The sequence below is a fragment of the Puma concolor genome, chromosome A3, assembly GCF_028749965.1.
Source record: "Puma concolor isolate L17-30 chromosome A3, mPumCon1.1.hap2, whole genome shotgun sequence".
In the NCBI taxonomy this organism is placed as follows: domain Eukaryota; kingdom Metazoa; phylum Chordata; class Mammalia; order Carnivora; family Felidae; genus Puma; species Puma concolor.
Genome location: NC_141669.1, coordinates 59,943,414 through 59,968,958, shown reverse-complemented (window position 1 = coordinate 59,968,958; position 25,545 = coordinate 59,943,414). Strand labels below are relative to the sequence as shown.

Sequence of the window (25,545 nt, the reverse complement as noted above, 5' to 3'; positions counted from 1 at the left end):
TAAAAAGATGTTCAACTTCACCAGTCATCAGGGAAATACAAATTAAATCGACAGTGTAATACCACTATACACCTTCCAGAATATGTAAAATGGTGGCAGGGGATAGCAAGTATTGGGAAGGAAGGGAATGAACTAGAATTCCCATGTACTGATAATAAAAATGTAAACTGCTTCAGCTACTCTGATTGTATGCAGAAATAAATTGGTGTATTTGCAAACGACATGTAGAAGAATATTTGTAAGAACCCCAAACTGGAAACAACTCAAATGCTCTTTCACATTTGATGACAAAATAAGCAAATTGTGGCATATATTTGTAGTATACAATAAAATAATAAACATAAAATATGGGTTCATTTCACAAACACTGTTAAATAAGTCAGATGTCAACCATCCCCAGAAAAGTCCCTAATACTCATCTCTGTATATTACTGCAGTACCATAAGGATGCAGGGTTCCCTTACAAGATTAGGTAAAACTGATTTATAGTATTGGAAGTCAGGAGTGTTCATCCTTTTGAGGTATGAGAGGGGGGACAAAGAGGCCTTTTGGGGGTGCTGTTAAAGTTCAGTTTAATTATCTGGATTATAGTTATATGAGTATGTTCACTGAGTTGAACACTTCCAGAATGTACACATATCCAAATATATGTTATCTTTAATGTCTACTTCAAAAAGTACACACTCATTTTCCTTTGACAGAAACAAAATAATTTTCCCTATAGAAGCAAATATTGTGATCTAACCATGTATGTAGAAACCCCATGCTTTGAGATAGGAGTTGATAATGGTATCTAACTGCAAAGGCTTTAGAAAAAAAGGAAAAGTAGGTGATAGAAACAAATTTATCATCGGAATTGTTTGGCCAACAAGTAGATGTGTAAACACTAAATAAATAGATCTGCTGTCAAGTACTCTAACAGTAAAGGACCATCGTGATTCCTCTCCTACTTTGATGACCACATATTTCCCTTTTTCTAAGTAAAAGACTTTCATAAGCATTTAAGCATTTGAAGTCAATTCTTTATAGTCTTTTTTCCTATTATCCATCATACTCTATAAATCTTTAAAATACCATTTATTTAAATAGTTTGTAAAGATTTTGTTTTCAAAATTTCTTGAAATTCCTGACCTGAGTCATCCCTGTGATATGTCAAACCCTATCACATCAAGTTACCTTACATTGAATAAACAGAAGAAAGTTTAAAAGTTTAGCATGCATACCACCTGACATGAAAATATTTGCCAGCTATTTCTTCTGCTTAAATGATTGTGTTCCAAATATCTAGATTATTAGCTTAGAAAAATGATAAATTTTATAAAAACAATTTACTAGTCATCTCTGTACATTATTCTAGTGCATACATTTGAGTGCACCTAATTCTAATTCAGGAAGGAGTTTTACTAGAAACAACATGTTTCTCTTTCACATTTTGTCTTTTCTTTTGCATATGCATGTATGTGCTCAAACTTGTTTTACTTCCTTCTTAGAGACAGTTTACCGGGAACATGGTAACTATCTAGTACACATGGAATTTAGCCAGAAAGTAATGAAAAAAGAACTAATTGAATTTAACAGAAAATTTACCCTGGAAGTATTTGTGGTGTTTAGATCTTCATGACATTTTTCATAACAAATGGTATGTTACCCTAAACACTTATTTCTGATTGCTAAGGCAACATGAAGTATTGGATATTTAGGTAATGGAGGAAGAAAGAATTTTTCTGACTGAAGAAAGTAATTACTCCTAAAACACACTCAACAGTTTCCATTCATGTAAATCATCTGGCTACATTAAGCAAAGTTATTAAAGAGTTCTTAGTCCTCTATCTCATATTTTGTTACATAGCATTCAATCAAATCTAAACGAACAAGTCAGTTTCTTTTAGTTTTGGAGGAATGTCAGTTTACCATTTAGTAAGTGGAGGAACTATTGAAATAGCTCAAAGTCTAAGGTAAAGGAGTTCAGTTTCAAAGGTATAATGGGGATTGCATGAGCTAGTGCTCAAAGAGATTGTTCTGCACTATGTTATGAAAAGGTGTAAGGACTCACTTTTGGCACTGTTAGTAATAATATGGTAGCCAAAGATGACAGAGAAAGCCTTGTTTTGCTATCCTTTTTTAAGGCCCCCAAACCAAAACAACTCAAAAAATAAGTAACAAGCAATGTTAGGCGGTAAGGAATAAGGGAAATTGCAGCAGACCTGAAGTAAAAAAGCAGAATGGCAAAGTCGTTCAGAATATGAGATTTGGAGTCAAACAGGAATGGTTTTAAATTCTGCCTCTTAAAAAATAAATAGCATTTAAAAAAATTTAAAACAATTCTACCTCTTAAACTTTGAGTCTTTGTGTCCTCATTTATAAATGAAAAAAGTAATATTTTATGGTTGTTGTAAATATGAAATACAACAGTGATTGCAGAGCTTAGCACTCTACCTGGAAAATAGCATGTGCTAGCAAAAGTAGTATTTTTATTTTTAATGAAGATCGGTCCCTTTTTTATCTTACCCCGATAATACTCCACTGTTAGATTCAGTGTGGTAGAGAAGTTAAGAACATATGCTTTGAGGAAAAAGACCTATGTGTAACATCTTTCTGCATCCTTTCTTTGTAAGATAGATACGTTACGAGACTGTCGTGACCGCTAAATGAGGTAATGCCCCATGTTCAACATATTCTCTAACACCTAATAAGCTTTTGCTAAATTATGGATAACATCCTAAGACCTGGATTCTGGCTCTAGCTCTTGCACTGATCACCGTGAAACTTTGAGCAAGTCACTTAGCCTTTTGTCCCCAGAATAGGCCTAACAACACCTGCCCTGTTTATCTTTTAGGTTGTTGAGATAATAAAATGATGCAGGTAAGCACTTTGACAACCATAAAGCTTGTAAAAATGGATGGTATTACCATGGTTCTGATGGCAGTTTAGAGGTTAAGTACCATAAAAATGGGATTTAAAAATCTGTATAATCAAGAAAGCTGTACTTGACGTTTGTTAGTTTTGGAGATAACACACAAGTGATGAACATTATTGAAGTTCCATTTTTCTCTGTTGGGATTGGTTTATTATGGTACTCAGGATCAGAAAAGTTACTTAATATGAATATTTTGTCCTGTTCATCACTCAGGAATAAGATATTAACACTTGAATTTATGTAGTATAGAGTGTATGACAAATATATTGAAAGTTTTTGTTGAGCAGAAAGTTCTTTGGCATCAGTAATTCACTTCTAACAAAAATGATATATTATTATTAGCTTAATTATAATTTTTAAAGCCCTTTAAAGAAGGAAAACACTCTATAAATGCTCAGCATTTATTGCTACTAACACCCAACAAGGTTAAACTCTCCTTCAAAATGCAGCTACTATTTGATGGGTTAGTTGTTAAGTAACAGGACATGACAAAAACGGCAGCTACTGTACCATGGGAGTGAATTCATGATTATAGCAATCATTAGAACTTCTATTATCAGTTATAACTAGTAATACTTTATTCTAGTAAGGTTGTTACTGTCTCAGAAAATTTAGGCACTTTTAAAAAGTGAAATAATTCATTTGATTCCATACTTGTAAGCTGGCACAGAATAAGGCCCAAGCCTCTGGGAAACTTCTGAAGTACAGAGTTGCACTGTCCAGTCTGGTAACCACTAGTGTGTGTGGCTGTTGAACTCTTGAAACATGGCTAGTATGACTGAGGAAGTAACTTAAACTTTATTTATTTTTAACTAATTTAAGGTTAAAAGCTGATAGTTTAGTAATTGTAAAAAAAAAAAAAAAATGTGTGGACCAACTTGGGTACCTGAAACGACTTCACAAGTACATTTAATGCAATCTAAATGCAGATAAAGTGTTTCCAGTGATAACTGAACATCTGATTTGAGATGGACTTGAAGTTGTACTAGAAAATCTAAAGTTCTGTATGTAGCTTGCATTCTATTTCTATTGGACAACACTGTTACACAGGTTCAAAGACAGGCAACAAATTATACATGATACGGAGTTTGCTCCCTCTTTTACCCTTGCAGTCAAATTATAGGAAGTTGGAGAGGGATATGTGAATGTTAAAAATTTTACTCAGTTCTGGTAGTTATAAAATCAGGAATAGTTCTAGATCTGTGATATGTGGAGATTTTGCTTTCATGAACCATAACCTGAGATCACCTCAGTGATATTCTATTAAATGATTAAAAATCAAAACAAAAGCAAAAAACCCAATTTGCTTATTTCTGTGATGTAAATACCCCTGTGTCCATTTTCGAGCTATTAACATGTAGCTGAACTTTGAGTGTATATCCCTTCCCAGCTCTATTGGCACTTGCAAGGCCATAGAAACCAGCACTAATGCATCACTAGAATACTTTACGAATTTCTGACACCTACATTTCTTGAAAGGTGTGTATGTATGTTCATGGTAGGGGCTGTTAAACTAAATTCTACCCCATAGCAAACTATAAGGATGATTAGATCTGAGACTATAGGGTTTTTTTTTTTTTTTTTCTTTTAAGCCTTTGGGAACTGACTATAAAAAGTCTGATTCTTCCCCGATTCTCTTAAGAATATAGATATATGCTAATATGAAGCCATTGTGTAGACTGTAAAATGGTTAAAAGGAGGTAAAGATACTACTTAATTTTGATAAAGCAGATGTATGTTCTTAACTCACCAACTTTATAGACCAACTGCAAAACAAAGATTGTTTTGTGAATAGTGGTTTCCTGGGGGACATGGTAAGGGTACAGGAAGATGACCCTTCAGAATTGATATAAATTCTGACACATTATGTAATTTTATACATGTAAAATATGCATACGAGGTCCAAATTCAGCTCAAAAGTAAATTAATAATTTTATGATTTTTGTTAGCTAATATATGTGAAATCATTGCTTATTGAGAAATTATTCTATTCCTATATTAGCTCCTCTTCTTTGGCACCTCGATGTTACTTTGTAGCAAAAGCCCTATACAAGAGGATTTAATTCAAAATTACCTTTTGAATAAGGTAATTCCCCTAAGAGAATATTCAAATGATTTCCTCTCATTTTATAGATGAACCAACTAAAACACAAAAGTGACTTTTAAAATATCAAATGGTTAGTCTTGACTAGTTTAGCCAAAACTAAACTTTCCTGACTACCACCTTGGTATTCTTCAAGTCTGTAGCACATAACTACATGAATCTATTTGTCCATTCTCTTTTTGGGATTCTTGATAGAAGACACTTTTGTTGTACTCCACACTAGCCAAGTTAGCAAATATTCTATTTATTCCTAACTTTATGGTTTCATTAGTTACTCTTAATATTACATAACAATCCTCAGGTAAAATTCTGCATTATTTATTTACAGAAAATTTAATTGGCAATCATTCTATCCTAGATCAGCATAACTTACTATTCTGAAAAGTAAAACAGAGAAGAATGTTTGAGACATTGACTCGTTTCTGAAAAGGAGAAAAAGTAGGGTTAAAGCCCAAATAGTGTAATATTTGCACCTTTCTCCACAGGAAAAGACTATTAATATCTTTTGCTAAGTGTCAGTTTATGACTAGGTAAGTTCTGAAAAGATGACATCTTTTTTCATAATATAGTTGAATAGTATTCAAAAATGTTAACTGTTTAAATGATGGGAAGGTCTGACCTGAAAATAAATACTAATTTAGGGAAAATCTATACTTAAGATAATTAAGAATTGGTATTATTTAATATGTCGCATTTTGCAACTGACAGCATTTGAGACTTGCCACAAAGAAAGCAACAAAGGTTGGGTACACATGCATTCTAAGGAACTTCACTGAAAACTATAAATCTCTTTTAAGTTGTACAAGTAACAGTCTTGTATAGAACTCTGCAGCTAAGCAAAGCAGTTAGTCTTTGATGTGCTTATAATTATGAAGGGTTTAGGATTATGGCTTTAGGCAAAGATGCCTAGAGGTAGGAAGGTACAGATCAAACCTGACATCATGACACAATAAAGAGAAGATAGGTGAATTGGAGCCCAAAGTAGGTTGGCATGAATGTATCTCATAAGTCAAACAAGTAATAAATGTGGCCTCTCAAGCAGTGTAGGTAAACAGTTAAATCCAATTTTAAATTGTAGAATTTAAAACTTCTTTTGTAGCTTAGTTTTAGAGGCTTTTTATATAAATGAGATATTTTAAGTATAAGAGCAAAGTTTTATTTTTATACAGTTTTTATAGTGGTACTATGATTTTATAGTAAAGTAAGAAAGACATTTAAGAAGAAGATAACTTATTAAAATCAGGCTTTTGAGGGGCCTGGGTGGCTCAGGTCATGAACTTGCAGTTTATGAGTTCAAGCCCCTCATCAGGCTCTGTGTTGACATCTCAGAACCTGGAGCCTGCTTTGGATTCTGTGTCTCCCTCTCTCTCTCCCTGCCCCTCCCCCACTGTGCTCGGTCTCTCTCTCTCTCTCTCAAAAAAAAGAAATTTAAAATTTGAAATGATTTTTAATGATATAGGAACACAGTCACAAGATACCATTGGGTAACAAAAAGGTAGATAAATGATTTGAATTTGTGCTTAGTAAAAAGAAGAAATAGAGTAATATCAGTTTTTTCTGGGTGATAATGAGTATTCTTTATCATTTTTATACTACATATTTAATATTGCATTCTCTAAAGTTCTCCATTAAGCACAAATAAGCTTTATATCAGATGTTTAAAATATATTTTAAAAGGAGATGGCAATTTATAAACTATAGCCTTTTTATAGCAGAGATATGAAAGACCATATATGAGATGTGTATTTGTAAAGATAATACATTTGGAAGAATTTCTGTATATGCAGATATGTAGCCAGGTACATTAAGTGCAGCTGCAAATTGCCTTTGAACAGGGTTTTTAAATTATTTCCATTTCTGTGAATATGTGGATCATATAGAGGAAGATGGTTCCCCATTTTGCTGTTTTCTTCTTCTAAATACTGTTAAACAAATCTCATTATAACACATAAGTGCTAGCTGTCCCCTCAAGTGGCTATTACTTTTATAGTCACAGGTGTTTTACTGGGTGCATGTGTTTCACATACACACTGAAGATGCTTCCTAGACTTCATATCCATCGGGGTAGCCTTATGACCAAAACTCCTAGATGAAAACACAGGGTAAAGCTTCTTGACATGGATCCTGGCAATGATTTTTTTTTTTTTTGGAATGACACCCACAGTGTAAGCAACAAAAGCAAAAATAAGTTGAACTATGTAAAGTGTAAAGAGCTTCTGCACAACAAAAGAAATAGTCCAAAAATGAAAAGCCAATTATTTACAAACCATGTATTTGTAAGGGGTTAATATCCAAAATAAATATACAAAGAATTCATCATACAACTTAACAACAACAACAAAAACCACCAATCTGAATAAAATATTGGCAGAAGCAGACCTACAAATGGCCAACAAGGTCATGAAAGTGTGTTCAACATCATTAATCACCAGGGAAATGCAAATCAAAACCACAATGAGATATCACTTCACACCTGTTAAAATGGCTTCTCAAAAAGAGAAGAGATAATAAGTGTTGGTGATGATGTGGAGAAAAGGGAAACCTGGTGTAAGTCAGTGCAGGTACTGTGGAAAACCATACGGACATTCAATACTGAAAACTGAACTACGCTATCATCCGGCAATCATACTTTTTGGTATATATACAAAGGAAATAGAAAAGATGTCTTCACTCCCATGTTTATTACAGCACTACAGTAACCAAGACAGGCAAACAACCTAACTGTCCATCAGTGGATGAGTGGATAAAACAGATGTGTTATGTATATGTGCGTGTGTATATATACATATATAGAAGCTGATATATATGTATAAATTGAGCCATGAGAAGGAAATCCTGCCATTTGCAACCACATGGATGAACCTTGAAAGCATTATGTTGTTAAGTGAAATAGGTCAGCAGACAGAGGAAGACAAATACTGTACCACTTATATGTGGAATCTTAAAAAACCTTAATTTACAGAACTAGAGTAGTAGTAGCCAAGGGGTGAGGGAAGGAGAATTAATATTGATCAAAGGGTACAAAATTCCACTTATAAATATATTCTGGGGAATCTAATACACAGCATTGTGATTATGGTTAACAGTATTATATTTAAAAATGCTAAAAAAGAAAAGTCTCATCACAAAAAAAGAAATGGTAATCTTATTGCAGTTTATGTGTATCAGAAGCATATACACCTTGAACTTCTACAATGTTATCTCATTGAAGGTGAAAATCAACTAAAAAACATAACATAAAATAAGGTTATAGGAATAAATATAACAAAAGAAGTTCAAGACAACTAAGAAATTACCAGGTATCATTGACAAATATCATGGCTGCAATATTCAATACTGTAAAGATATCAATATTAGGTTAGTGCAATTTTGCTTAAAATACCTGTAAGGCTGAGGTTGAAAGAAGTTGGTGGGGTAGGAGGATCATGAGCTCACCTCATCCCTTGGACACTGAGATAACAGCTACATTTGAGCAACTAACTCTGAAAACAACCTGCAGATGGGCAGGACAGACGTTCCACGGTTAATGGTAGAGAGGAAACCACACTCAAAGAGTAGGAGGGGCAGAGACACTGTTAGGAACCAAACTCCCAGCAAGACTAAACACAAACAGAAGGAACACCAAAAGCAGGGACAAGCAAGAGGATCAGACCCCACACCAGGCAATGAAGCACTGGGAAGACAAGTCCCCTTAACATCTGGCTTTGAAAACCAGTGAGGCTTAACTTTGGGAGCTTTTAAAAATCAGGGCAGCTTAACTCTGGGTGCTTTAAAAATCAGTGGGCTTAACTCTGGGAAAGCTGAAGGATAACAGGAAACTGAGTCTCCACCCTTAAAGAGTGAGCATAGTAAGTTGGCCAGAGACAAAGCACAAGAGCAGCAGTTTGAAAAGTGCCTGAAGTATACACAAAGATTTACTTACTAATCTCAGAACATACACTGAAAGGGAAGGACTCTTCAGAATATTTCTCCAGGAGTGAAAGTACTGGCAGGTGTCATTTCTCTTCCCCCTCCCCCAGATAGGTGGACACTTGTGGGAACCAGTGATAACCCTCTCCACCTACCTTGCTAGCACCATGTGCCCTCCCTCGTATTCCACATGGGACCTGCCAGCCTCAACAGGAATCCCTCCAAAGTGGCTCCTGCCCTGCCACATCCTGCAAGTAGCCCCAGCAGGGACCAGTGTTACTGCAAAGTGACACCTGCCCTGTGAGACAGTAAGATAACCCCACACACCAGGGTGCCAGCAGTTCTAACAGCCGATCCTTTTAGCTGACTGTGTAGGGAGAAAGTCCTGCTGCTTGGTGCACCTGCAACTGTGGCACAGAGGCTAACTGCAGATATCTGGTCTGACTGCTCACCTTGCCTACCAACAAAAGCCTCTCAGTTGGCCACGCAGAAAGCAAGTCCTGCCAGTCTGTGTGCTTGCAGCTGTGCAGTAGCTAATTACACACAGCGAGCCTGACTGCTGACCCTACCCACCTACAAGCCCACAGTGGCCTCAGATATGCGTCTCAACAGCACAGAGGTCAGACTGGTCTGAAGGCAAACACGGCTCAGTCACAACAGTAGGGTGCATGAGGCCCCACAGAGCAGACCTCCCTGGAGTGCCTCGGTCTGGTGACCAGTGGGATTGCACTGGATAAAGCACCACAGGACCTCTTCTACACAAGACTACTACTTTCAAGACCAGGAAAATGTATCTGATTTTCCAATACACAAAAACAAACACAGAAAATCAGACTTAAAAGAAATGTTAAAGGGAATTCTTTGAGTGGAAAGAAAAGGACATACCTAGAAATAAAGTTGTAAAAGAAAGAAATTCATGGGTAAAAGTAAACACGTAGTAAAAGTAGTAGAACCACTATAAAACCAGGATGGAAGTTAAAACACAAAAGCGGTAACATCAGTTATATCTACAAAAACCAGTCAAGGGACATACACACACAAAATGTAAAATACGGGGTGCCTGGGTGGCTTAATCGGTTAAATGTCCAACTCATGGTTTTGGCTCAGGTCATGATCTCATGGTTTGTGGCGTCACACCCTGCAAGCTGTCAGCACAGAGCCCACTTGGGATTCTTTCTCCCCGCCCTTTCCCCACTTGCACATGCTCTTTCTCAAAATAAATAAAAAATGCAGTGGGGAGTAAAAATTTAGTGCTTTAGAATGCGTTTGGGGGGCGCCTGGGTGGCGCAGTCGGTTAAGCGTCCGACTTCAGCCAGGTCACGATCTCGCGGTCCGTGAGTTCGAGCCCCGCGTCAGGCTCTGGGCTAATGGCTCGGAGCCTGGAGCCTGTTTCCGATTCTGTGTCTCCCTCTCTCTCTGCCCCTCCCCCGTTCATGCTCTGTCTCTCTCTGTCCCAAAAATAAATAAACGTTGAAAAAAAAAAAAAATTTTAAAAAAAAAAGAATGCGTTTGGACTTACACGAACATCAACTCAATGTAGGCTGCTATATACATAATGTTAAATATGAACTTAACGGTAACCATATATCATAAACCTGTAATACCCAAAAGTAAAACCTAGAGTAACACTAAAGAAAGCCATGGAATCAGAAGAGAACAAGAAGAAACAGAGAACTACAAAAACAACCAGAAGGCAAATAACAAAATGGCAATAAGTACGTTCCTAATAGTAATTCCTCTAAGTGTAAATGGACTGAACACTCCAATCAAAAGACAAAGGGTGACTAAACAGATTTAAAAAAAACAAACACAAGACCTATCTATGTGCTGCCTAAAGACACTCACTTTAAACCTAATGACACAGACTGAAAGTGAAGGGATAGAAAACCTGTACCATGCAAATGGAAGCAGAAACAAAGTAGCAATACTTACATCAGAAAAATTAGACTCTTATAAAACTTCAGCAAAAGACAAAGGAGGACACTTCAAATGATAAAGGGATCAATCCAACAAGAGGATATAACAATTGTACATATCTATGCATTCAACATTGGAGTACATAAAGGGAATATTAACAAATAAAATGGAAAATATTGACACTAATACAATAATATAAGGGACTTTAATACCCCATGTAAAGGATAGATCACCCAGACTGAAAATCAACAAGGAAACATTGAATGACACATTAGTCCAGGTGGACCTAATAGACAGAATATTCCATCCAACAACAGAATATATATGCTTTTCAAGGGCACGTGGAACATTTTCCAGGATAGATCACAAGTTAGGCCACAAAACAAGTCTCAATAAAGAGAAGATTGATATTATATGCATCTTTTCTGACCACAACACTGTGAAATTAGAAATCAATCAAGAAAAAAAAAACTGGAAAAAACACAAATATGTGGAGGTTAAACAACATGCTACAAAACAAACAATTGGTCAACAACAAAAAAGGAAATGAAAAAAACGCATGGAAACAAATGAAAATGAAAACACCACAGTTCAAAATCTTTGGGATGAAGCAAAAGCTGTTCTAAGAGAGGGAACTACATATGGATATGGACCTACCACAAGAAACAAAAATTTCAGACAACCTAACCTTACCCCTAAAAGAGGAAAAGAACAAAGTCTAAAGCTAGTAGAAAGAAGGAAATAATAAAGATTAGAGAAGGAGTAAGCGAAATACTAAAAAAACAATAGGAAACATCAATGAAACCAGGAACTGATTATTTGAAAAGATCAACAAAATACCTTTAGCCAGGGGCACCTGGGTGGCTCGGTCGGTTAAGCGTCTGACTTTGGCTCAGGTCATGATCTCACGGTCCGTGAGTTCGAGCCCCGCGTCGGGCTCTGTGCTGACAGCTCAGAGCTCAGAGCCTGGAGCCTGCTTCCGATTCTGTGTCTCCCTCTCTCTCTGCCCCTCCCCTGTTCATGCTCTCTCTCTGTCTCAAAAATAAATAAACGTTAAAAAAAAATTTATAAAAAAAAAAAATACCTTCAGCCAGATTCATCAAAAACAAAAGAGGACTCAAATCAGAAATGAAGGAGGAGCTGTAACAACTGAAACCAAGATAAAGGATTTTAAGAGCATGTTATGAAAAATTATATGCTACCAAATTGGACAACCTAGGAGAAATAGATAAATTCCTAGAAACATATAATCTTCCAAAACTCACACAGGAACAAACAGTAAATCTGAGACTGATTACTAGTGATGGAAATGAATCAGTAATGAAAAAACTCCCAACAAACAAAAGTCCAGAACCAGATAGCTTCACAGTGAATTATACCAAATAAAGAAGAATTAATATCTACTCTTCTTGAACTTTTCAAAAACATAGAGAGGAAGGAAAACTGCTAAATTCATCATATAAGGCCAGCATCACTCTAATACCAAAACTAAACAAAGACACTACAAAAAGAAAATTTCAGACTGACTCCTTGATGAACATCGATGCAAACATCTTCAACCAATATTAGCAAGCTAAATTTGAAAACATTAAAAGGATCATTTGCATTATCAAGTAGTATTTATTCCAGGGATGCATGAGTGGTTCAACTATCATAAATCAACCAATGTGATAAACCAGATTAACAAAATGAAAGATAAAAAATCATATGATCATTCCAAAAGATGCAGAAAAAGCATCTGACAGAATACAACATCCACTCATGGTAAAAACTTAACAAAGTGGGTATAGAAAAACAACCTCAACAAAACAAAGCCCATATATGAAAAACCCACAGCTAACTCATACTCAATAGCGAAATGCTGAAAGCTTTACCTCTATTTATCAGGAGCAAGACCAGGATATCCACTTTCCCTTTATTCAACATAGTCCTGGAATTTGTAGCCACAGCAATTAGACAAGAGAGAAATAAAAGATATCTGAATTGGTAAGAAAGAAGTAAAACTCAGTATTTACAGCTGATACTATATAGAAAATCCTAAAAACTCCACCAAAAATGTATTAGAATGAACGAATGTAGGAAAGTCCAGGGCTACAAAATCAATATACAGAAATCTACTGTATTTCTATACACTAATAAAGAGCTATCAGAAAGAGAAATTAAGAAAACAATCCCAGGGGCACCTGGGTGGCTCAAACAGTTAAGCATGTGACACCTTAAAAAAAAAACAAAACAAAACTTTTTTAATGTTTTTTTTTGAGAGACACAGAACACAAGCAGGGGAGGCGCAGAGAGAGAGGGAGACGCAGAATCTGAAGCAGACTCCAGGTTCTGAGCTGTCAGGACAGGGCCCAATGTGGGGCTTGAACTCAAAGACCATGAGATCATGGCCTAAGCCAAAGTTGGAAGCTTAACTTACTGAGCCACCCAGGTGCCCCAAGCATCCAACTCTTGATTTTGGTTCAGTTCATGATCCCAGGGTTGTGGGATCAAGCCCCGCGTTGGGCTCTGCACTGAGTGTAGAGCCTGCTTAAGATTCTCTCTCTCTCCCTCTTCCCCTCTCCCCCACTCTCTCTCTCTCTAAAATTAAAAGAAAGCAAACCCATTTACAATTTCAGCAAAAAGAATAAAATACCTACAAGTAAACTTAACCAAAGATGTGAAAGACCTGCATTCTGAAAATTACAAAACACTGACAAAAGAAATTGAAGATGACACAAATTAATGGAAAAATATACCATATTCATGGATTGGAAGAACCAGTATTGTTAAAATGTCCATAATACCCAGTGAAATCCTCATCAAAATACTAATAATATTTTTCACAGAACTAGAACAAATAATCTTAAAATATGTACAGAACCACAAAAGACCCCAAGTAGCCAAAGTAATCTTGAGGAAGATCAAAGCTAGAAGTATCACAATCCCATATTTCAAATTACTGTAAAGCTACAGTAATCAAAACAGTATGGCAATGGCACAAAAAACAGACACATGGATCCATGGAACAGAATGGAGAGTCCAGAAATAAACTCTCACTTATATGGTCAATTAATCTTTGGCAACAGAGGCAGGAATATATAATGAGGAAAAGACAATCTCTTCAATAAATGTTGCTAGGAAACTGGGCCAGTTTATCCCATCATACACAAAAATTAACTCAAAATGGATGAAAGACCTAAATGTGACACCTGAAACCATAAAGCTGCCCAAAGAAAACCTAGCTAGTAAGGTCTTTGGCATCAGCCCTAGAAGTATTTTTCAGAATATTTTTTCTCACAAAAGCAAAAATAAAAAACTGGGATGACATCCAACTAAAAAGCTTTTGCACAGGGTAGGAAACCATCAACAAACATAAGAAAACCTATTGAATAGGAGAAGTTTTTTGTAAATGATGTATCTAGTAAAGGGTTAACACCCAAAATATATAGAGAACTCATATGATCCACCCCCCCCCCCAAATCAAATAATCTGATTAAACATGGGTAAAGGACCTGAGAATAGACATTTTTCCAAAGAAGACATAATGATGAACAACAGACACATGAAAAGATGCCCACCATCACTAATCACAAGGGGAATGAAAAGCAAAACCACAATGAGATATCACTTCAAAACAGAATGGCTAGTATCAAAAAGACAAAAGTATTTGTTAGGATGTGGATAAGAGAACAGTCATGTAAAGTGGGGATGTAAATTGGTATAGCCACTATGAGAAACACTATGGAGGTTCATCAAAATATTAAAAATGGAAATAGCATACAACCCAGTAATTACATACCTGAGTATTTAAATGAAGAAAGTAAAAACAGTAACTCTAAAAGAGTAACAGGCCTCTGTTTTTTTGCAGCATTTTTACAATAGCCAAGATATGGAAGAAATTCAAGTGTTCATCAATAGATGAATGAATAAATATACTGTGTGTATGTGTATGTGTATACACACACACATACACACAGGAATATAACAACCCTAAAAAAGAATGATATCTTGCCATTTGAGAAAACATGAATGTACGTAGAGGGTATTATGCTAAGTGAAGTCAGACAGAGAAAGACAAATACCACATAATTTCACTTTTATGTGGAATCTAAAAAACAAACCTATTGAACAAACAAAAGAAACTGACAAGAAATTGGTAGTTGCCACAAGAAATTGGGAGACAATCAAGATAAGTGAAGAAGATTAAGAGCTACAAACTTCCAGTTGTAAAACAAGTTAGAGGGATGAAATTATCATTCCATAATGTATGTAATTGTTGAATAACTATGTTGTACATCTGAAACTAATATGTCAGTTACATTCAATAAATACTTAAAACCAGAATTCCTTTGGTGAACCAAAGTTACCAGGCACACACAGCCTACCCAGAGTACAACCATACACAAGACCATTCCTTTAAGTTTAAAAGAAGCAGCTGTTCAGCATAATACACAGAAAAAGTTACAGAAAGTCGGCAAAAATGAGGAGACAGAAAAATATGCCCCAAATGAAAGACCAAGACAAAAACTTCAGAAAAACAAACTATAAGCAGCAAGCAATAAGCTCAATAAAGAACTTAAAGTAATGATCATAAAGATGTTCACTCTACTGAAGAGCAGCATGGAAGAACTGAGTGAGATCTGCAACAAGAGATAGAAAATATGAGAAAGAACCAATCAGAGCTGAATACAATAACCGAAATGAAAAATATACTGGAGGGAATCAATGGTTTTGTGGATGCAGAAGAATGGTTCAGTGATCTGGAAGACAGAATAATGGAAAGCACCGAATCTGAACAGTATAAAGAATAAAAGAATTTTAGTAAATGAGAATAGGTTAAGGGATCTCTTAGATAATATCAAGTGAACAAAGATTCACAGTATAGGGGTCCCAGAAGGAGAACAGAGACAAAGAAAGGGGTAGAAAACTTATTTGAAGAAATAGATGAAAACTTCTCTAACCTGGAGAAGGAAACTGACATCCAGGTTCAGAAAGCACAGACAGTTCCAAACAACATGAACCCAAGGAGGTCCACACCACAACATATAACATTTAAAATGTCAAAGATTAGAGAATTTTAAAGGAAGCAAGAGAAAAGGAAACCATTATATACAATGGACTCCATAAGGCTGACAGCTGATTTTTCAGCAGAAACTTTGCAGGTCAGAAGGAAGTGGCATCATATAGTCCAAGTGCTGGAAGGGAAAAACCTGAAACTGACAATACTCTATCCAACAAGGTATCATTCAGAATTGGGGAGAATTTTCCAGACAAACAAAAGTTTTAAAAAGTTCATGACCACTAAACCAGCCTTACAGGAAATGTTAAATAGACTTCTTTACGTGGCAAATAAAAGGCCATAATTATAAGAAAGATATGAATTAAAAACTTTTAATATCTAATAACATATACTTAAAACATAGAAGGGGGCAATAAAATAGTGCTTTGAGAATGTGTTTGAACTTAAGTTACCATGAACTTAATATAGACTGCCATACGCATAGGGTGAGCCTCATGGTAACCACAAACTCATACCTATATTAAAGACTCAAGAAACAAAGAATGACAAGCATTACACTAAAGAGAGCTATCAGTCACAAAAAGAAAGAAGAGGAAGAGAGAAAGAAAGAAGAACTACAAAAACAACCAGAAAATTATTAACAAAATGGCAGTAAGTACATACCTATCAATAATTACTATAAATGCAAATGGTCTAAATGCTCAAATCAAAAGACACAGGCTTGTGGAATGGATTAAAAAACAACAACAAACAACAGGGCTCAGAGGCTGCCTAAAAGAGACCCACTTGAGACTGAAATACACATATGGACTGAAAATACAAAGATGGAAAAACATATACCACGTAAATGGGAGAAGAAAAAAAAAAAGCCAGGGTAGCAATACTTATATCAGACAAAATAGTCTTCAAAAAAGATTGCATCATGAAACAAAGCAGGGTAGTTCATAATGATAAAGGGATCAATCTAGCCAGAGGATATAACAGTTGTACCTATGTATGCATCCAACATTGGAGGACCTAACTACATAAAGGAAACATTTAAGTGGCATAATGGGAGATGATGACAGTAATACACAATATAAGAAAATTTAATATCTCACATCCAAGGATAGAACATACACACAGAATATTGATAAGAAAACGGTGTCTTTGTTGGTGGGAATGCAAACTGGTACAGCCACTCTGGAAAACAGCATGGAGGTTCCTCAAGAAGTTAAATAGAACTACCCTACAATCCAGCAATTTCACTACTAAGTATTTACCCAGGGGATACAAAAATACTAATTTGAAGGGGTCCATGTAACCCGATGTTTATAGCAGCATTATAACAATACTCAAATTAGGGAAAGAACCCAAATGTCTAATGAATGGAAAATAAGAGGTGGTATATGTAAATACAATAAAATATTATTCAGCCATAAAAAATAATGAAATCTTGCCAATTGCAATGATGTGTATGGAGCTAGAGAGCATTATGCTAAGTGAAATAAGTCAGAGATAATAGCACAATTTCACTCATATGTGGAATTTAATAAACAAAACAAATGAACATGGGTAGAGGGGAAAGAGGCAAACCAAGAAACAGAGTCTTAACAGAGAAAAAAAACCGATGGTTACTGGAGGGGAGGTGGGAGGTTAAACAGGCAATGGGTATTAAGGAGGGCAGTTGTGATAAGCACTGGGTGTTGTATATAAGTGATGAGTCACTCAATTCTACACCTGAAACTAATATTGTACTGTAATGTTAACTAGTTGGAACTTAAAAACTTGTAAAAGAAAATAAAGAAAAAAAAAGGTGTCTTTAAAAAACAAATTAGACCGGGGGTACCTGGGTGGTGTCCAACTTTGACTAAGGTCATGACCTCGTGGTTTGTGGGTTCAAGCTCCACATCGGGCTCTGTGCTAACAGCTCAGAGCCTGGACCTTGCTTCAGATTCTGTGTCTCCCACTCTGTTTCTCCCCCACTCACGCTCTCTCTCTCTCTCAAAAATAAGTAAAGAGTAAAAAAAATAGAAAACAAATTAGCCTATATGGACTTAACAGATATATACAGAAAATTCCACTCAAAACCAACAGAATACACATTCTTTTCAAGTGTAACCTAGCCCAGAACATTTTCTGATAGATTACAATTTAGGCCACAAAATAAATCTCAATAAATATATAGAAGGTTGATATATGTATCTCTTCTGACCACAACAGTATGAAACTAGAAATCAATCAGGAAAAAAACTGGAAAAACACCAACATGCAGAAGCTGAACAACACATGTTCCAAACAACTGGTTAATAAAAAAAAAATCAAAGAGGAAATAAATACATGGAAATAAATGTGAAAATGAAAACACAATGGCTCAAAACCACTGAGATGCAATGAAAACAGTTTTAAGAGGGAAATTTATACTGATACTGAGAGACATCAAGAAATGAGAAAAATCTCAGGGTAACTTACAACTAGAAGGAACTAGAAAAAGAAGAACAAAACCTAAAATGAGTAGAAGGAAGGAAATAATAGAGATCAGATCAGAAATATATGAAGTATATTTAAAAAAAAAAAGAAAACAATAGAAAATATCAATGAAACCCAGAGCTGGTTCTTTGAAAAGAGCAACAAAATTGATAAACTTTTAGCCACACTCATCAGGAAAAGAAAAAGAGAGGATCCAAATAAATAAACTGAGAAATGAAAGATGAGATGTAACAAGATACTACAGAAATACAAAAGATTATTAGGAGACTACAATGAAAAATTATATGCCAACAAATTGGACAACCTAGAAGAAATGGATAAATCCCTAGAAACATACAGTCTTCCGAGCTCAATAAGGAAGCATCAGAAAATCTAAAATGAAGGATAAAAATCATGATCATCTCAACAGATGTAAAAAAAAGAATTTGACAAAAGTCAACATGTTTCTTATAAAAACTCTCAACACTGTGGGCTTACAGGGAATATACCACAACATAATAAACACCATATATGAAAACCCACAGCTAACAACATAATGGTGAAAAGAAAAGCTTTTCCTCTAAGATCACAAATGAGACTAGGATGTCCACTCTCTCCACTTTATTGAACACAGTACTGGTCATAGACACAGTAGTCAGACAAGAAAAAGAAATAAAAGGTATCCAAATTGGTAAGGAAGAAGGTAAAATGTCACCATTTACAGATGATATTACAAAACTCTAAAGAATCCACCAAAAAAACTACTAGAAATGATAAATGAATTCAGTAAAGTTGCAGGACATAAAGTTCATACACAGAAATCAGATCCATTTCTATATACTAATAAGTAGCAGAAAGTGATACTTTAAAAAAATGACGCTAAAAAAAATACTGTACCTGTAAAGAAACTTAAGCAAGGAGATAAAAGATCTGTACTCTGAAAACTATAAAACATTGAATGAAACTGAAGGTGACACAAAAAATGGAGATACTCCATGCTCATGGATTGGAAGAACCAATATTGTTCAACGTCCCTTATACCCAAAGCAATCTACAGATTCAATGCAATCCCTATCAATATCAACAGCTTTTTTGCACAGAACTAGAACAAATAATCCACAATTGGTATGGAGCCACAAAAGGTCCCAAGTAGCAAAGCAATCTTGAGAAAGAACAAAGCTAGAAGTATCACAATCCCAGATTTCAAGATCTACTACAAAGCTGTAAGAATCAAAACAGTATAGTACTGACACAAAAAGAGATATACAATCCATGACACAGAATAGACAGTTTAGAAATAAACTCACACATATATGGTCAATTAATCTCCAACTAAAGAGGCAACAATATACAATGGAGAAAAGACAGTCTCTTCAACAAACAGTGCTAGGAAAACAGGACAGCTATATGCAACAGAATGAAACTGGACTCCTTACACCATACCAAAAAAAATAAGCTTAAACTGAATTAAAAACCTAACTGTTAAACCTAAAACCATAAAACTCTTAGAAGAAAACACTGGTAGTCATTTCTTTGACTGTCAGCCTTAGCAATATCTTTCTTGACCTGTCTCCTCAGGCAAGGGAAACAAAAGCAAAAACAGACTGTTCGGACAACACCAAAATAAAAAGCTACTGCACAGCAAAGGAAATCATCCACAAAACAAAAAGCAACCTACTGAATGAGATTAGATATTTGCAATGATCCATCTAATAAGGAATTAATAGTCAAAATATATTAAGAATGTATACAACCCACCACCAAAAAAACCCCATGAATCAATCCAATTAAAAAGTGGGAAGAGTACCTACACGAATAGACATTTTTCTAAAGAAGACAAACAGATGGCCAACAGGTACATAAAATGGACCTGAACATTACTAGTCAGGAGGAATATGCAATCAAAACTACAATGAGATATCACCAAATACCTGTCAGAATGGCTTGAATCAAAATAACACGAAATACATGTTGGCAATGATGTAGAGATAAAGGAACCTTCATGCACTCTTGGTGAGATTGTAAATTGTTGTAGCCACTGTGGAAAACTATGGATGTTTCTCAAAAAATTAAAAATACCATACAATCCAGTAATTCCACCACTTGGTATTTACCAAAGAAAATGAAAACACTAATCTGAAAAAATATATGTACCCATGTATTGCAGCATTATTTACAGTAGTCAAGATAGGGAAATAACACAGTGTGCATTTGTAGATGAATGGACAAAGATAATGTGGCATACACACACACAATGGAATATTAGCCATAAAAAAGAGTGAGATCTTGCCATTTGAGACAGCATGGATGGACCTAGAGGATATTATGCTTAGTAAAATAAGCCAGACATAGGAAGATAAATACCATATGATTTCACTCATATATGCAACCTAAAAAACAAACAAAAAGCAGAAACAGGCCCATAATTATTGAAAAGAAACTTAGGGTTGCCAGAGGGGGTGTGATGGGGGAGGACTAAAGGGGCAGTGGGAGGTACAGGCTTCCAGTTACAGATTGAATAAGTCATGGGATGAAAGGTACAATATAGAGAATATAGTCAGTGGTACTGTAATAGTGTTGTATGGTGTTATATACATATAAAATGGAATATTACTCAGCCACAAAAAAGAATGAAAACTTGCCATTTGCAAAGACGTGGATAGAGCTAGAGTATTATGCTAAGCAAAATAAATCAGTCAGAAAAAGACAAATAGCATATGATTTCACTCATACGTAGAATTTAAGAAATAAAACAAGCAAAAGGGAAAAAAAGAGAGAGGCAAACCAAGAAACCAGCTCTTAAATATAGAGAACTGATGGTTACCAGAGAGATGGGTGGAAGGATGGGCTAAACAGGTGATGGGGATTAAAGAGTGCCCTTGCTGTGATGAGCACTGGGTGATGTATGGAAGTGCTGAATCACTATATTGTACACCTAAAACTAATATTACACTGTATGTTAACTGGAATTTAAATAAAAACTTTATATATATAAAATACACACACACACATATATATATTTTTTGAAAAAAAGATATGCATCTTTCACATATTGATTATTCTAACCTAGTTTTTTTTTTTTTTTTTAATGTTTATTCATTTTTGAAGGAGAGAGAGACAGAGTGTGAGTGGGGGAGGGGCAGAGAGACAGGGAGACACAGAATCAGAAGCAGGCTCCAGGCTCTGAGCTGTCAGCACAGAGCCCGACGTGGGGCTCAAACTCACAAGCTGCGAGATCATGACCTAAGCCGAAGTCGGATGCTCAACTGACTGAGCCACCCAGGCGCCCCTAACCTAGTTATTTTTAAAGAAACTGTAGACACAAGAAAATCTCTGAAACCCAAGTTTCCCTTCCTTAGGAGACATTTACATGTATAAAGGGTATCTCCCTCAGTATTAGGAAGAAGGGGAGGACTCTTAAATGTCTAGACATTTATCAGTGGAGAAGGCATGAACTTATTAAATCTGCATGACAACTTCAGCCTTTTTTTTTTTTATCATGCTTTTTCTGGTAACCTCCCGTTATGTACTGACCCTGTACACACAACATCATCTTTTGTTTTTAAATTTTTTTTTTCTTTTTTTCAACGTTTTATTTATTTTTGGGACAGAGAGAGACAGAGCATGAACGGGGGAGGGGCAGAGAGAGAGGGAGACACAGAATCGGAAACAGGCTCCAGGCTCTGAGCCATCAGCCCAGAGCCCGACGCGGGGCTCCAACTCACGGACCGCGAGATCGTGACCTGGCTGAAGTCGGATGCTTAACCGACTGCGCCACCCAGGCGCCCCTTTTTTTAGATGGAGATGGTATTTAAGGTGATGGCTTCAGCTATTTTGGTGAGTTACTCAGTTTTCCTGGGTCTCTTCCATGTATACAGGAAGTATATATACTATTTAAATTTGTTTGAGTTTCTATTAATCAGTCTTATGAAAATGTGATTTTCAATCCAACTGGAAAAACCTTGAAGGACAGAGGCTTACATTTTCCTCACCTATACTACTAAAGCTGAGCATATGAATATAGCCTGTGTTCCAACAAATCCACTTCAAAGCACATACCCTGTGGATATATCTGTTAAAAGACAAACACAAGTATGTTCACAGCAACACTATTCACAATAAACCCCAAACTTGAAAGAACTCAAATACCTGGCATAGAATGAATAAACTTGTATATGTTCATATATTGGAATACTATTATATAGCAATAAGAATGAAAGAATTAAAATTATATACAATATAAAAGATCCTCACAAAGTTGAATAAAAGAACCCAAATACAAAAAAATAATATATATTCCACTTATTTAAAATTTGAAAGAAAGGTAAAGCTAATATATAGTGTCATAGTAAAGATAGTTGGGCTGGACTGTAGTATCTAAAAATGGATAGGAGACAACTTGTGTGGTCTTGGTAATGTATGTTACTTGGTCTGGATAATGGTCACAAGGATGTGTTTACTTTGTTGGTATTTTTTTTAATGTTTATTTATTTTTGAGAGAGAAAGAGACAGAGTATGAGTGGGGGAGGCATAGAGAGAGGGGGAGACACAGAATTCGAAGCAGGCTCTAGGCTCTGAGCTGTCAGCACAGAGCCTGACGCGGAGCTCAAACCCAGGAACTGCAAGATCATGACCTGAGCCACCCAGGTACCCCAGGGTGTTTACCTTATGAAAATTCATTGAGTGCTATATTTATGATTTGTGTGCTTTTCTGTATGCATGTTATACTGGAATAAAAAATTTAAATAAAAAATTTTCAAATTGTTGAGATTATTATTCAACTTCTCCTTTGGCAACTCTTTTACTTATGTTGACAGCTACTACATGTGATAATTTTTTACAGACTCTTCCATGCAGACTGAACTACTTATACTTAAATATTCTTGATATTTTACATAATTTACCCCCTTGCTTGCATCAAAGAACACTTTTGCAAGCCAAAAACTTAATTATTTTCTGCTTTCAGAAAAGTTTGAGGGAGCATAGTTGAATTAAATTGAAGGAATCTGAGAGAAAATTAGCTTTCCCCAGCATGATGTGGGCTGTATGGAAAAATTAGACAAAAACTACAATAAAGAAATTAGAGATGCTTTCCTAATTCCTTTTGGAATTGTGAGTGGGAGTCACCCCAGTTTTCTAGAATAAAAGTGGAGCAGAACAATCTGAGAAGTTCACCTCCTGATAGTTAACTATTGTTACTGAATGGTATCTTTGTCAAGGGAGAGTAATAGAGGTCAAAAGGTGAGGCCTGAAAAAAAAGGCTGAGAAGTGGGGAGGAACAGGGTTTCAATGAAGAGATATTTGCTAGAAATGAGGCAGGGCTCAAAAAGGGAACAACATCAACCAAGCTCTTTGGCTAAGAAGTTTCAGCTGGCCACAGCAGTCTAATCAAAGAATACAGAGAGCATAGGAAGCATTTTGGTGACTAGTGGAGTTTCTTTTTTTTTTTTTTTTTTCTGAAATTTTGGATAATTTTTTCACATTCCTTTTCAGGCTTAGTAACTTTAAATGTCTCTAAAATGCAAAAGTGGCCTCCACTGTTAGAAGCAATAGAATTACTCCTTTTAGCTGCAAACAGCATTATAAAAACAAAGATGATCAATCAATGGAGAGTGTTGTTGTAATAATTTGAAGCAATTTACAAAGTGGAGATATATTAAAACTTACTTGTTTCATAGGAATTCCACAAAGAAATGAACTATGTTACAATTCTCAGGGTCCTTTGCCTAATCTAGGAATAGTAAATACCAGGAAGAATAGGAATTGGGATGTCCACAGGTCAATACTTCCACATTGAAACACATTACTGAGTGTCGGAAAGGAAGCTTATGTTGGTATTAGAATAATTTTAAAAACTATCATTTTTCTGTATTAAAAGTTTTGAATGGACCTTTAGATTAAGTTTAGGCTTCTGATTTGTCTTCTTTGGAAGACTATACTGTAAAATGACTTTAGTGGCTTCTAAATTAAAACAAGTCATCCATTAAACCTAAAATCCCATGTGAAATACTTTGTATAGGACAATTCTTTTGATATCTCAAAATATATCTGACATGTTTATGTGTACAAATAAAGGATTATAGAACTTTCTGTATTGGCTAATAATATTAATAACAGCACTGATGGTAATAAACTCTTCCTCAAAAATCTTATGAGAAGAACAGTGTACTTCTGACTTTTTGCCAAGTGATGATTAATCAGTGATTATTAATTTTTATGTCAACACAGTTCCAACTTATATATCTATAGTGTACTATTTACCCAGGCTTAATTCTTTTTTAAAGTTTCTTTCTTTACAAAGAAAGTAATTCAAATTAACCAACCGTGCCCTACAAACATAAATATAAATGATACTGAACGAGTATTGATTGAAACAAAAAGCACTTAAAAAAAACAGCATTAATTCTTACCAACTCCAGAGGTTATTGATTCTGCATCAATGTCACTAGCTCTTTTTCTTGCCACTTCAGCCAGTGCCAATTCACCCTTATCTAGTGCAAAGTAATGGATGTCCTTTGGAAATAAAGCAAAATAAAGGATTAATCCAAATGAATCTTGGTCAACTTACAAAGAAGACTTTGAACAAAAGAGCTTACTGTTCAGATTACAAAACAGACATGGCTGATAAATATTTTTTTGCGTTTTAATTCTCTCAGTTTTCTTTCCCAGTATAAGCAAATTTTCTTGAATTGTAGATTATAACTATACCTAATAGCAGTTATTTAAATAAATTGTTTTAAGTCTCCAGGGAAAAAGGTAAGTTTTTAAACTAAATGTTTGACATACTCAGTTTTATCAGGAAATGAAAACTTTTATTGCTATGTTCTTTGGTGAGATTTTAATATTGGAGATGGCTTCTACAAAATTCTGTTGTATATCATATAAACTGCTAAACATTTTATAAGAAATACTACTACAAAAATTTCTGACATTTATGTGTCTGACACATACAACTTTGTTAACATTACTAATATAATAATTATCTTGAACTCAGGCAGTCAGCAGATAATCAGTGCCTACTAAGTGTCAGGCACTATTCTAGAATACAGAGATCAATTACAATTTCATGTCTCTGGAAGCTGTGAGCCCAGTAGGGAGACAGACCATTGTGAACAACAGTTAGTTATATAACATGTGATAGGTTTTATAACAGGTATTTCCACAGATATTTGCTGTGGAGTCAAGAGGATGCACTGATCCTTGATCTGAGTCTTGAAGGACAAATAAGAGTTATGCTAGGAGGGAAAA

At 35.4% G+C, this 25,545-nt stretch overlaps 1 protein-coding gene across 3 annotated transcripts in view; it reads right to left on the bottom strand.

The window, feature by feature from the left end:
• Positions 1 to 25,545, bottom strand: part of WDPCP (WD repeat containing planar cell polarity effector) — a 394,349-nt gene that overhangs the window by 112,207 nt on the left and 256,597 nt on the right. For 2 of the 3 annotated variants that reach the window (XM_086701002.1, XM_086701004.1), the window contains one exon: positions 24,708 to 24,810. In XM_086701002.1, coding sequence (XP_086557128.1) covers positions 24,708 to 24,810 — 103 coding nt within the window. Of the gene's footprint in view, positions 1 to 12,163; positions 12,826 to 24,707; positions 24,811 to 25,545 lie in introns of those variants that run through there. The other variant, XM_086701003.1, reaches the window with a different exon arrangement.